Source organism: Geotrypetes seraphini, chromosome 1 (genome assembly GCF_902459505.1).
Source record: "Geotrypetes seraphini chromosome 1, aGeoSer1.1, whole genome shotgun sequence".
Classification (NCBI taxonomy): domain Eukaryota; kingdom Metazoa; phylum Chordata; class Amphibia; order Gymnophiona; family Dermophiidae; genus Geotrypetes; species Geotrypetes seraphini.
Genome location: NC_047084.1, coordinates 130,363,378 through 130,376,693, shown reverse-complemented (window position 1 = coordinate 130,376,693; position 13,316 = coordinate 130,363,378). Strand labels below are relative to the sequence as shown.

The window sequence follows — 13,316 nt, the reverse complement described above, 5'->3', positions numbered from 1 at the left end:
TCTAAGAAGGCAGTTGTTATGTGATCATATTTTTTGAGTGAGTAGATCAATCTGAGGGCGGTGTTTTGTATGGTCTGGAGTTGTTTTATCATAGTGGCTGGACAAGGAAGATATAGGGAGTTGCAATAATCCAGCAGACCTAAGAGTAGGGATTGGACGATTAGTCTAAATTGTGCTTGGTCAAAGAATTTTCTGATTTTACGGAGATTTCTCATGGTTAGAAAAGCTTTCTGGGTTGTTTTGTTGATCTGGGGCTGCATTGTGCAACATCTGTCTATCGTAACTCCTAGGAGTTTTAGTTCGGGTTGTATTGGGTATTTGGTATTTTTGATTTTCAGTTCAGTGATGGTAGGAGTAAAATGCGAAATTTGGCGCATAATGTCTCAGTACAACGTTGTTTTCAAAAGTACAATTTCAACCTCCAAGCTCTTTCCATTAGTTTACAAATTAAGTGTAAAGTTGCTAATTTGTGTAAAAAGGCCAAAAATAGGGTATTTTCAGCCTGCTTTTACAGAAAAATACCTTTAAGAAATTCTTTCAAATCAGTCTCATTAGAAAGAGCATATTTCAAACCCCCTAGAAAAGTGGACTTCATTTTTCAACGCAGGTTAACAATGGCTGAAAAAGGGGGACAAAGTTGGGAGACGTTGCCACGGCAACAACCTCTATTTCAACATAGTTCTGTCATTTTTAAAGTTACAGTTTTGTATTGACGTAGTATTACTACTACTCTATTGCGTTGGTCCATGGTGACATTGTCACTACCAGTTCAAGAGTTTGAACTGGCAACCCCATCGCCATAGGGGTCACGCCCGATAGCTGTGCAATACCAGCCACGGGTGGGCCACTTTGTCCAGGTTCCCAAGCCTCGCATTTGGTTTCTTTGTCAAGGTTCCAAAGCCTTTTGTTGGTATCTTTCTGGTTCCAAAGCCAATGATTAGGGTGTCTTATCCTAGGTTCCCAAGCCTAAATTGGGTATCTTATATGGTTCCCAAGCCGAAGTGAAGTCCACTTTGATTTTAACTGCCAGCAATCTTTATAACATTCTGTTAAATTTTTGAGCCACTTTCTTCAATGCAGTTTCTGGAAATTGATATTGGCGGCCGGATGATGTAACTGAAGGGGCACAAAGCATGCAGATGAGGTGTTGCTCTGGAACCCAACAAACGTCTCGCCTTTCTGGCCAATAAAACGAATGAGCTGGACCATGAGGATGCATAAATTTTATCAATGCATCATTTTGTTCAATTGAGACTTCAACAACGTTGTCTATCCACCATTGATTATCGTAAGTACAGGCAACGTAGCAACCAGGAAAGATTTCGGACACTTTCAAATTTGGAATGGCAGTATCAGAAATTTTGGCAACAAAATTTATTGTGTCATTTGAAACTTTGCTGACACGAACCGAGTTTGAGTCGACTGGTACAAATTGGTGGTGCTCTCTGGTACCGGCTACTGTGCTGCTTTCATGCCATTTTTCTTCTTGAAACTTTTTGCTTTCTTCAATTTCTTCTTTTGGAACATAAATGTATTTAACTCCGTGTATATTTTGGTCACAAAAGTTAAATAGATCCTTTGGCATCAATATTTGATCCGTTGATGGTCTTTGGAGGCTAGCCCGGGCAGCCAGTCGTTTAGTTGTTCCACCAACTCCATCGCAGGGTGATTTTCCGTGGCTAGTTCCAAAAAAATTCCATTCAGCCTCAATGTTGAAATCATTTCTGTGATTGCACAAATTCACAAAGTTCTTGTAGTTTTTATATTGTGCAGCTGAGCCGTCACTGAAGTAGTATATTTTGGTAATGTTTGTTTGAGTTACCAAAAATTCGATCAACTTTTGAATAAACACGTGTACAGATATCATATCATGTTGCATATGATCAGAAATAATACAACAGTTTACAACTTGCAATGTGCCCACTTCATTGAGGTAATATGCAACAAAAGGATGTACCGTAGCTTGTGAATTTTCCCAGTGAAAGCCTTGGGCGGCATCCTGTACAACAAATGAGTAATTTTCAGCGAAATCCATCAAAACGATCATTTCCGTTTCTTTTAAGCCTGTCTTCAACATCTTCAAATATTCACTTTGATGTTTTGAAATGAAATGGTGGCTTGTCAACTTCCAAATCTTGCTTGCAAGTCTTCCAATAAAGTTGTCCATGGTTAGTACGCTTGTTTCTAATGTTTCACGGTCAGCGTGAACCCATTGCTTAAATTCTATTGATTCTTCTGGATCTAAATCCTTGAATATTTCTTCCAGGTATGCTGTTAGTGCTTCTTCACCAGGGCAGTTTTGACATCGTTGTAGCATACAGTTCTTGACATTTAGGTCGCACACAGTTTTTTCCATAAGAACTTTGTAGTTCTCTTTGACATTGGCGCCTTGTAGCATGAGCTTTACATTTTGATGTATCGTGCAGACACACACGGATGCACCAACGGTTACACACCACTTTGGCCTGAGCTCACATAATTTGGAAAAACCAATTTCAGTTCCGTATTTGTTACAGTATGCCACGTACAGCTCTTTTAAATTACACAACAGCAGCCGCTTTTGCTTTTGTACTTTTAAACCATTGAGGCGGACTGAAATGCAATCTTTTTTGCCAGGACATATTCTGCTGAATTCATCGTCTTCGTAAAAATCTTGAACTCTATTTGCAATTTCTTTTGGAAGGGACTTGCCAATTTTTGCATCAGGTATAGAACAAATGCTTTTCTCTTTCTTTACTTTTTCGGCTGTTCTGACCATGCGCTCTGAAACGCCAAACTTCATTGCTGTTTCCTTTATTGACCAACTTTTTGGGGCCATCGTCAATAATTGAACTTTCATTGACCTGTTGGATATTGCAATTTTTGTTTTCATTTCTTCAATGAGGTCAGTGTAATCTTCACATAACTTGCATTCTACAGACTGACGAGACGGCCCAACTTCTTCAGCTGAAACTCCAGCAGCAGATGTAATCTTCTTGGCTATCACATTCTGCACACGTTCAATTTTTCGTATCACATAGCCGGCTTTATCTCTACTAGCTAACCTTCGAATTTTCAATGGAGAGGTTCCTAAAGCAGTCAAGCTTTGATCAACTGCATCGGAGATGCTGATATCAAAATCGTCTGAAGATGAAGATGCTGCAGTAGCTTCACTCATTGAAACGTATTGGGCTTTGCACCTACTGCAAAGTTTCTGACCTGGCTTGATATTTATTTTTGCCACTTTTCTAAAATCATTAGACATGGCAAGATCGACTTTTAACAATCCACTTTGAACAATGTGATTTTTCTTTTCAAATGGATTACAACACGATGTTTGCTTTAATTCGTATTTGTCGAGATACTTTGCTTTGTGGTGGAGGCAGATTTGGTCTTTATCCATCAGTTCAACTTCAGAGCGCCGAGTGATAAGCAATTTTTCATCGGTTTACAAATTATGTAAAAAAATGAGCCCACATTTTTTAGAATAAAATGTGCCGTCACTTTGACAACTTTGACAACAATTTTTGCCCAATGGCACAGTCTGGCAGAAAAGGATTATTATTAGTCGATTCGTTGGCATCCATTTTAAACAGAATTAATAATAATGTGGATCTGAAAAAGAAAACAAGTTGTAATTTGTGATCTGCATGCAACAAAATTATCACCTCAATTTCTAGTTAGGAATAATCATTAATTAAGAACACTATAATTGTACCCAAAGCTTGAGTAAAAATAAACAGGGAAAAACAGTGTGAAAAGTGACATAATTGTAAGTTGAAACGTAGGCCGTTGCCATGGTGACATCTCCCAACTTTGTCCCCCTTTTTCGGGCATTGTTAACCTGCGTTGAAAAATGAAGCCCACTTTTCTAGGGGGTTTGAAATATGCTCTTTCTAATGAGACTGATTTGAAAGAGTTTCTGAAAGGTATTTTTCTGTAAAAGCAGGCTGAAAATACCCTATTTTTGGCCTTTTTACACAAATTAGCAAATTTACACTTAATTTGTAAACTAATGGAAAGAGCTTGGAGGTTGAAATTGTACTTTTGAAAACAACGTTGTACTGAGACATTATGCGCCAAATTTCGCATTTATTACTCAATTATTGTGGGAGCTAAGTAATGTCAAACTTTGACTTTTTTTGGAGCACTAATTTTTTCGGCCAAGTTTACTGTAATTCAGCCATTCACTCAGTGCTCAACACAAATTATTATTGGTAGCACTGAATAGAGCTCCAAAAGTTGTGCAGGGTAGCTAAGTTTCAGTTTTTTTGGAAACATAGCTCGTGAGATATTGTGTCTCAAAGTTGTCAGAATGTCACTGTCGTACTGTATGTCATTGCAGTATGGGGTCAAACAAATGGCTATATCTCCACGAATATTCCACAGGCGAAACTAAAACTTTACCAAAGTTCGTTTGATACATGTGGGACTTTGTGCATAAAGTTTTATCAAAATCCATGATGGTCATGCAGGGAGCCCTTGATCACTTGACATGGAATAACCCAAAAGCAGTAACACGATTATTATGGGAGACTTCAACTATCCCGGGACAGACTGGAGTCTTGGAAGCTCAAAATACATTAGGGAAACAGGATTCCTGGAAGCTACACAGGATTGCTTCATGCAGCAGCTTGTCAGAAAATCGACGAGAGGGAATGCCACTCTGGATCTAATCCTAAATGGGTTAAGAGGACCTGCGAAGGAAGTGAAAGTAGTGGGACCGCTGGGAAACAGCGATCATAATATGATCAAGTTCAAAGTTGAAGTAGGAATACCGAAGGGAAAGAGAACCATAGCGACAACTTTCAACATCAAGAAAGGAAACTATGAAGCGATGAGAGGAATGGTAAGGAAGAAACTTAGGAACACGTCCAAGAAATGGAAAACGGTAGAGTAAGCCTTGTCTTTTTTCAAAGACACGGTGAGCGAGGTGCAAAATCTGTATATCCCCAGACGCAGAAAAAGGTGCAAAAAGAGTCAAACAAAAGACCCGGCGTAGATAACTAAAGAAGTGAAGAAAGCAATAGACGATAAGAAGAATTCATTCAGGAAATGGAAAAGGGACAAAACTGAGGAGAACTGGAAAGAGCACAGGAAGTATCAAAAGGAATGTCACCTTGTGGTTAGAAAAGCCAAAAGTGAATATGAAGAGAGGCTAGCCAGAGAAGCACGAAATTTCAAACCGTTCTTCAGATATGTTAAAGGGAAGCAGCCAGCTAGGGAGGAGGTGGGACTGCTGGACAACGGAGACAGGAAGGGAGTGGTGAAGGAGGAGAAAGAAGTGGCAGAAATACTAAAAATGTTCTTTTCGTCTGTATTTACAAAAGAGGACACATCCACCATACCGGAACCTGAGCAAATCTTCAAAGGAGACCAAACAGAAAAATTAACATCCATGGAAGTAAACCTTGAAGACGCACGCAGGCAGATAGAAAAATTAAAAACTGACAAATCGCTGGGCCCGGATGGATTCACCCAAGGGTTCTGAAAGAACTAAAGGAGGAAACAGCGGGACTACTGCAGCAAATTTGCAATCTATCCCTGAAAACAGGCGTAATCCCAGAGGATTGGAAGATAGCCAATGTTAAGGGATCAAGAGGTGACCCGGGAAATTACAGACCAGTCAGTCTGACCTCAGTTCCGGGGAAAAAGGCAGAAGCACTGATAAAAGACAGCATCAATGAGCATTTTGAAAGAAATAAACTCCAAGATGTAATATAAACGGAATAACAAGATCTTATTGTGGACTTGAGCGATTAAGCAATATTTTGTTCTTATATAAAATTGGATGATGTATTTTTTTCATTTCTTTTGCTGTAATCACTTTCTGTACAAGTGAATCTTGATTTGATATTTGAAATTTATAAATAAAAGAAAAAAAAAGAAGAAATAAACTTCTGATAACCAGCTAACATGGCTTCTGCAAGGGGAGATCGTGCCTAACGAACTTATTGCACTTCTTCGAAGGAATTAACAAACGGATGGACAAAGGGGACCCCATAGACATCGTATATTTAGATTTCCAAAAAGCCTTTGACAAAGTACCCCATGAACACTTACTTTGGAAACTGAAGAACCATGGGGTGGAAGGAGACATACATAGAAGGATCAGAAATTGGTTGGCGGGAAGGAAGCAGAGGGTAGGAGTGAAGGGCCACTACTCGGACTGGAGGAGGTTCACGAATGGTGTTCCGCTGGGGTCGGTGCTTGGACCGCTGCTATTTAATATATTTATAAATGATCTAGAAACAGGGACGAAGTGCGAAATAATAAAATTCGCAGACGACACCAAACTATTTAGTGGTGCTCGGACTGAAGAGGACTGCGAAGAATTACAAAGGGACTTGAACAAACTAGAGGAGTGGGCGACATGATGTCAGATGAAGTACAACGTAGAGAAATGTAAAGTATTACATGTAGGAAGCAGAAACCCGAGGTACAGCTATACGATGGGAGGGATGTTATTGAATGAGAGTACCCAAGAAAGGGACTTGGGAGTAATGGTGGACAAGACAATGAAGCCGACGGCACAGTGCACAGCGGCTGCTAAGAAAGCGAATAGAATGCTACGTATAATCAAGAGGGGTATTGCAACCAGAACGAAAGAAGTTATCCTGCCGTTGTATCGGGCGATGGTGCGTCCGCATCTGGAGTACTGCGTCCAATATTGGTCGCCTTACCTTAAGAAGGTTATGGCGATACTCGAGAGGGTTCAGGGGAGAGCGACACGTTTGATTAAAGGTATGGAAAACCTTTCATACGCTGAGAGATTGGAGAAACTGGGGCTCTTTTCCCTGGAGAAGAGGAGGCTTAGAGGTGATATGATAGAGACTTACAAGGTCATGAAGGGCATAGAGAAAGTAGAGAGGGACAGATTCTTCAAACTTTTGAAAACTACAAGAACAAGAGGACATTTGGAAAAGTTGAAAGGGGATAGATTCAAAACAAATGCTAGGAAGTTTTTATTCACCCAACGTGTGGTAGACACCTGAAATGCGCTTCCAGAGGGCGTGATAGGACAGAGTATACGGTATTGGGGTTCAAGAAGGGATTGGACAATTTTAAGTTGGAAAAGGGGATAGAGGGGTATAGATAGAGGATTGCTGTACAGGTCCTGGACCTGTTGGGCTGCTGCGTGAGTGGACTGCTGGGCACGATGGACCTCGGGTCTGACCCAGTGGAGGTACTGCTTATGTTCTTAATGTTAACTTCAATCTCATGCGATGTTGCATTCAATTGAACAGCTCAAGAGATCATTTATACTGTTACATTCACTCCGATGATGTCACCGTTTCGCGGCCTCAACTACTGCTGCATCAGGGAAATAGCTACTTCTTCAAAAAGATCCCCCCCAAAAGCATCAACATCAATCATGATTCTTCACACATCTTTAAACATGCATACTGCAGCATTTAGTGTGGGGGAAAGTGAAAGAGAGACTGGGCTGCAGGGAGGAAAGAAGATAGGAGGTGAGAGAGGGGGAAATGCATGATTCTCCAGGGGAGAGAGAAGGAGTGTGTTATCCCCTGTCCCCCCCAAACTGGAGAGCTGGCTATATGCCCCTGTAGTTACTCAAAGAACTGACAGGAAGTCTGGTGTTTATAGGAGCGTCTTGTGCATACTGGAGCTTTCTTAGAAAACTGTAGATATGTAGCAGGTCTAGAGTTACTAGATTTTGTTGTGGGGTGGAGGGTGGAATTAAAAAGGACATGTGGCTCCCCCCCCAGCCCTGCCCCACCCCATACAAACATCATCTCTTCCCAAGCTCGGGGCCGTGTTTTGGAAATCCCCTCTGAAAAGGGGTCATGTCCGAACCAGGACATTTGGTAACCCTAAGCAGGTATGCAAACAAAAGAGTGGAATTGTCCTAATAAGATTGGTGGACACAAGCTAATGCATAAATGTCCTTTTATTCATCCAATAACTCAATGACTCGACATGTACATGTTTCGGCCAAACTGGCCCGCTTCAGGAGTCTTCTATAGTATATCGAAAGATGTTTGGATAATATGCATATTCACAAGTCAGTGCTATGATAAAGAGCATTTTGCAATAGTCCATAAGGCCTAAACGAATCCTTGGCATGTCCGAACCTGGACATCTGGTGACCCTAAGCAGGTCGCATGTTGCTTATTCTACTGCTGTGACCTGAGAAGAGTAAGCAGTGACTTTTTTTTTTATTTCCGGTTTTGCAGGGAAGGAGAGGGGACAGAGTTGGTGTAGCAAAAGAGAAACTGAAGCTGTCTAGTGAGGGTAGTTTTCTTTTCTTTAGAAAGTGTGTCCAGAGCTGTAAACCCTTTTCGGTTGAACCTATAAGCCCAATGGAAGCTGTGAAAATGTCTCTATGCATGACTTGTGATCTAAACAACATTTCTGTATGTTATTGCTTATAAACGCATATAAAAAGTTAGATGTTAGCAGAATAAAGTAAGAGATTCACAATTGGGCTCCTTTTACTAAGGCGTGCTAGTGCGTCTTAGCGTGCGCTAAATGCTAACGTCCATAGGATATAATGGACACGTTTGCATTTAGTGCGCTCTAAGACGTACTAGCATGCCTTAGAAAAAGAACCCCTATATTAGGTAATTACATAAAAATTAATATTTTAAATTAAACATTTCTGGGTGTAAGCCATTTCACATATATGCACATTTTTGCAAGAAGAGAGAAATTGCTGCTTGTAGTTGAAGAGAAAACCCTGCTGCTAAGCTTTACTTTTTCCTTGTAAATAAACATAATAAAGCAAAGTACACTAAATACATTTGCATTTTTTTTTGCAGCTACTATCTTGTCTTGTGGGTGGATTATTTATCTGACTTATTATAACTCTCGGAATGTTGGTCTTATTTTAACACTGGTTCTTAACAGATTATACAAGCATGGCTACATTCATATCGGTGAGTTACAGAAGTTTCATTTGAGATTTTTCATTCTCTAATTGATTTGGTTTCTTTAATAATTTGGGGGATTTAAGTTAACTTACCTACCAATCTACCAGAGAGGTGAATCGATCACAGGTCCTTCACTAAAGCTAACAGAATTAGTGTGCATTAAATGCTAAGCAGTCGATGGGTATATAATAGGTTTCTTAGCTCTTAGCATACACTAATGTCTGTTAGCATGCACTAAACTTTAGTAAAATGGCCCCAAAATTCTATATTGGTTTATTATAAGTAGGTAATGTCTCATAAGGATTCAAGGGATAGAAATAGGCGAGACCCTTGGATAATCACGCAGAAGTGATTTTATCTTTTTTAGCGTGTTAAAATCATTTTCTGCAAAATCAAAATAAGCTGGTGATAATCTTTTCACAAAAAGTCAGAGTTTAAGAATCAAAATACACTACTTATTTTTGCTGGATGTGGTGTAAAGCTATTGAACATAAATGGCGCTTAACTGCACCTAACTTTTAGGCGCCAGTCCACAAGGTTGTCAATCAACTGCTAGATGCCTTTTATGGAATAATGCATAGCGGCGCCTAAGTGGACTTTTGCGTTGCTAGGTGTCCTAGAAGTAGGCGCTGGTATATTAGGCCAGGTTTTACCAGTGCCTCTCTCGGACTTTAGCAATGCTTAAGTCTACCATACCTATTACCCACCCCTACCTTCGCCTACTTTTCAGGTAGGTATTGTTAGATGTTTGTGAGTGCATCGACAATGTTTAATTGTTTTATAAAAATTTCCAAAATTAATAATTAAAGACTTGGGCAACTGCCATGCCAATTAAGCTTGTTAAATGAATTTGGGTTGTGTGTGGAATTTAGTTAGGCATCGCTAAGTGTCTGCGTTTAGGGCATCTAGTGGCACCTAATCTAAGGTAAAATTATATCCTTACCTTTAATTTTATTTCCTTTAGTCACAGCAGATGAATCCGGAGACTAGTGGGATTACATCCATCAACCAGCAGGTGGAGATAGAGAGCACTTAATTTATCCTCGGGTATATCTTGGATGCACAGCTTATCCCAGGACAAGCAGGCATGATATTCTCACATGTGGGAGACGTCATCTACGGAGCCCCGATGCGGACAGCATTTCAAGCAAACTTGATTGAAGATTCAAGCTTGCTGGCTGCACCACGCATGTGTGCCTCCTGCTCCACTAGAGGGCGCATCCCCTCCTCGTGGTCTCCAGTTCGATTTTTTCCACTGTGCTAAGAAGACACGTTTTTCTTAGCGCTGCCCTAGTGCCTTCTTTACACCGTGATTTACTATTCTTTTTTTTTTCCTTTCTTCGTAAAAGTCGCTGTGCATAACAAAAAATTTTTCTTCCTGCTCATCGCGCTTTTCACGCCTTTTTCTCGCGATCCGGGGGCTCCCGGATCGCCGCGACCGCGAGGCCTGATTGGCCGCGGCCGCCTGGATGTCCCGGCCCATTACGGGTTTTAAAAAGTGCACCGGGTGTGAGCGTTTTCTATCTCTCACAGACCCGCATCGCTGGTGCATCCTTTGTCTGGGGGCCGACCATCCAATGGAAACTTGCCCCCGGTGTGCAACTTTTCAACAGCGGGCGCTCCGCCGCCGCCGGGCTCGCATGGCAAAGCTATTTGCTACCGATCAACCCTCGAACTCGGCCTCGAGATCGGCCCCGGCCTTGATCTTGGTCTCGAGTACATCGGCCCCGCCTCGGGACTCGACTTCGAAGACCTCGAGCTCTCATAAGTCCTCTGCCCCGGGTAAGTCCCCTCTTCCTTCCTCAGGTTCCACATCGTCAAAGAAGCCAACCTCGGGGACAATGGCCGCACAGTGTGGAAACTCCTTACCCACGGCCCCGGTAAAAACCCCGAAGACCTCGGGACGTGCCTCCACCCCTCGGGAATGCTCCGAAGCGAGATCGCCCCCGGTGGAGAGCACAGCGGCCTTGGACATGCCATCGATGCTGTCCATGCCTGTATTCCAGGACCTGCTCCGAGCGATGATCACAACGGAGCTATCTGCTGCCATGGCTCACCTTCAACTGGCCTCGGCCTCGACCTCGCATGCGCCGGACCAGCCTGAGCAACGCGCCGAGACCCCTCGAGGAAAACCGCGCCGTTCTCGTCGCCTCTCCTCTTCATCGGATTCCTCCCCGAGGCATTCGAGGCATTCAAAACGAAAATCGAGACCCCTATCTAAGAAAGCCTGGAGTTCCCCTCCGGTACGAGGGCGCACCCCCTCGACTCGATCGGGGGAGCCGCTAAGGGTCACCGAGCTGTCTCTTACCAACCCACAGCTCCTATTGACTCCCCCTCGGTCCGGAGCTCCGGCCCGAGGCCCTAGGCTTTCGCCGAGGGAGTCCGGGGAGGGATCCCCGACCAGGCACCAGTCAGTCCCCAGAACCCCGGCGTCATCCCCAAGGGGATCCTCGAGGCGACGCAGGTCCTCGACCCCGGAGCGCTTTCACAGCGCGTCTCCGGTATCGGACCGAGGATCCGAGCGAGAGCCCCGCTATTCGAGGGAGGCTTCTCCTTCATTCTCAGCCAAACGGCGGTCTCGGTCACCGTCCCCGCAAGGGGCCACGGGACCCCATCGACCATCCTTCACGAGGTTCGTCCAGGACATAGGACGTGCCCTTGACTTGGACCTACAATCTGACTCAAGGTACTCCAAGGAATACCTGGCGGAGCTGGATATGCCTTCCCCGCCCCGAGAGTCCCTCCGGCTACCACTGAACCCAGTACTCGGGCAGACCCTTATCAGGAACCTCGAGACTCCTTACATGGTGACAGCGGTCCCATCCAAAATGGAGTCTAAGTACCGGACGGTACCTCACCCGGGGTTTGAGCAACCACAGCTGTCCCACCAATCCCTGCTGGTGGAATCATCTCTAAAAAAAGCTCACCCCTCGAGGGTGTCCGCGGCGGTCCCCCCTGGATGCGAAGGCCGAACACTGGACAAATTCGGACGCCGGTTGTACCAGAACTCTATGATGACCGCCAGAGTCCTGAACTACACCTTCACTTTTTCCTCCTACCTGAAGCACCTCATCGGGCGGCTCGCCTCCTTCTCGGAGAGCTTACCCACCCCTCGCCAGACAGAGTTCAGCCTCCTCCTCGAGGATTTTTCCAACCTCAGGCTACACTTGTTCCACGCCGCTTACGACGGCTTCGAACTATCTTCCAGGGTCGCAGCCTTCGCGGTGGCCATGCGCCGGCTGGCATGGCTACGACTCGTCGATATGGACCCCAACCTGCAAGATCGACTAGCCAACCTCCCCTGCGTCGGGAAGGAACTCTTTGACGACACCATCGAAGCTGCTACGAAACGGCTATCTGAACACGAACGCTCATTCGCGTCTCTTGTCCGACAGAAGCCTAAACCACAGACCTCTCGCCCCTTCCGGGGATTACCTCGACGCTACCCCCAGAAGTCCACACCGGCCTTTTCAAGACCACCGCCGCGACGCCCCCAGGCTCACTCTAGGGCTCCACCAAAGTCACAGCCCACGGCGTCGACGAAGCCATCTCCGTCCTTTTGACGGAATGAGCGGACGGGGGCGGGCCCCCTCCGCACCTCCACCCGGCCCCCTCCCCATCGGGAGCCGCCTCCAAGCCTACTACCCTCGCTGGAAAGCCATCACGTCGGACTCATGGGTCCTTGGTGTGATCTCATCAGGGTACTTGCTCAACTTTTGGGAGGTACCCCCCGACATCCCACCGAGTGCGTGTCCTCCTCTCCGAGGCACAGGACCTCCTCCGCCTGCGGGCGGTGGAGCCGGTCCCCCAAAATCAAAGGGGCCAAGGATTTTACTCCCGCTACTTCCTGGTACCGAAGAAGACGGGAGACCTGCGCCCGATCCTGGACTTAAGGCGCCTGAACAAGTTTCTGGTACGGGAAAAGTTTCGGATGCTTTCCCTTCCGATCCTTTACCCCTTAATCAGCGAAGGCGATTGGCTCTGCTCCCTCGATCTGAAGGAAGCCTACACCCATGTTCTGGTGCACCCTGCTTGCCGCAGGTTCCTGCGCTTTCAGGTGGGGGACCTCCACCTGCAATATCGGGTCCTCCCCTTCGGCCTGTCCTCGTCCCCCCGAGTCTTCACGAAGTGCCTCGTAGTAGTCGCGGCTACCTTGCGCTCCCAGGGTCTGCAGGTATTCCCCTACCTGGACGATTGGTTGATCAAAGCCTCGACCAGGGAGGGGGTTATCTCAGCGACCCAACAGACTATTACTGCGCTTCAGTGTCTGGGGTTCGAGATAAACTTCCCAAAATCCCAGCTATGCCCCTCTCAGTTCTTACAATTCATCGGGGCCGTGCTGGACACGGTCCGTCTGCGTTCCTTCCTCCCTCCTCAGCGTCGGGAGGCGTTGGTAAATCTGAGCCGACAAGTCTCGAGATCGACTACCGTCTCGGCACGACA

At 44.9% G+C, this 13,316-nt stretch overlaps 1 protein-coding gene across 9 annotated transcripts in view; it reads left to right on the top strand.

Annotated features, from left to right (window-relative positions):
* Window positions 1-13,316, top strand: part of KIAA1109 (KIAA1109 ortholog) — a 908,505-nt gene that overhangs the window by 24,410 nt on the left and 870,779 nt on the right. For all 9 annotated transcript variants that reach the window (XM_033938537.1, XM_033938601.1, XM_033938589.1 and 6 more), the window contains exon 3: window positions 8,763-8,879. In XM_033938537.1, the coding sequence (XP_033794428.1) occupies window positions 8,763-8,879 (117 nt within the window). The remainder of the gene's footprint in view (window positions 1-8,762; window positions 8,880-13,316) is intronic.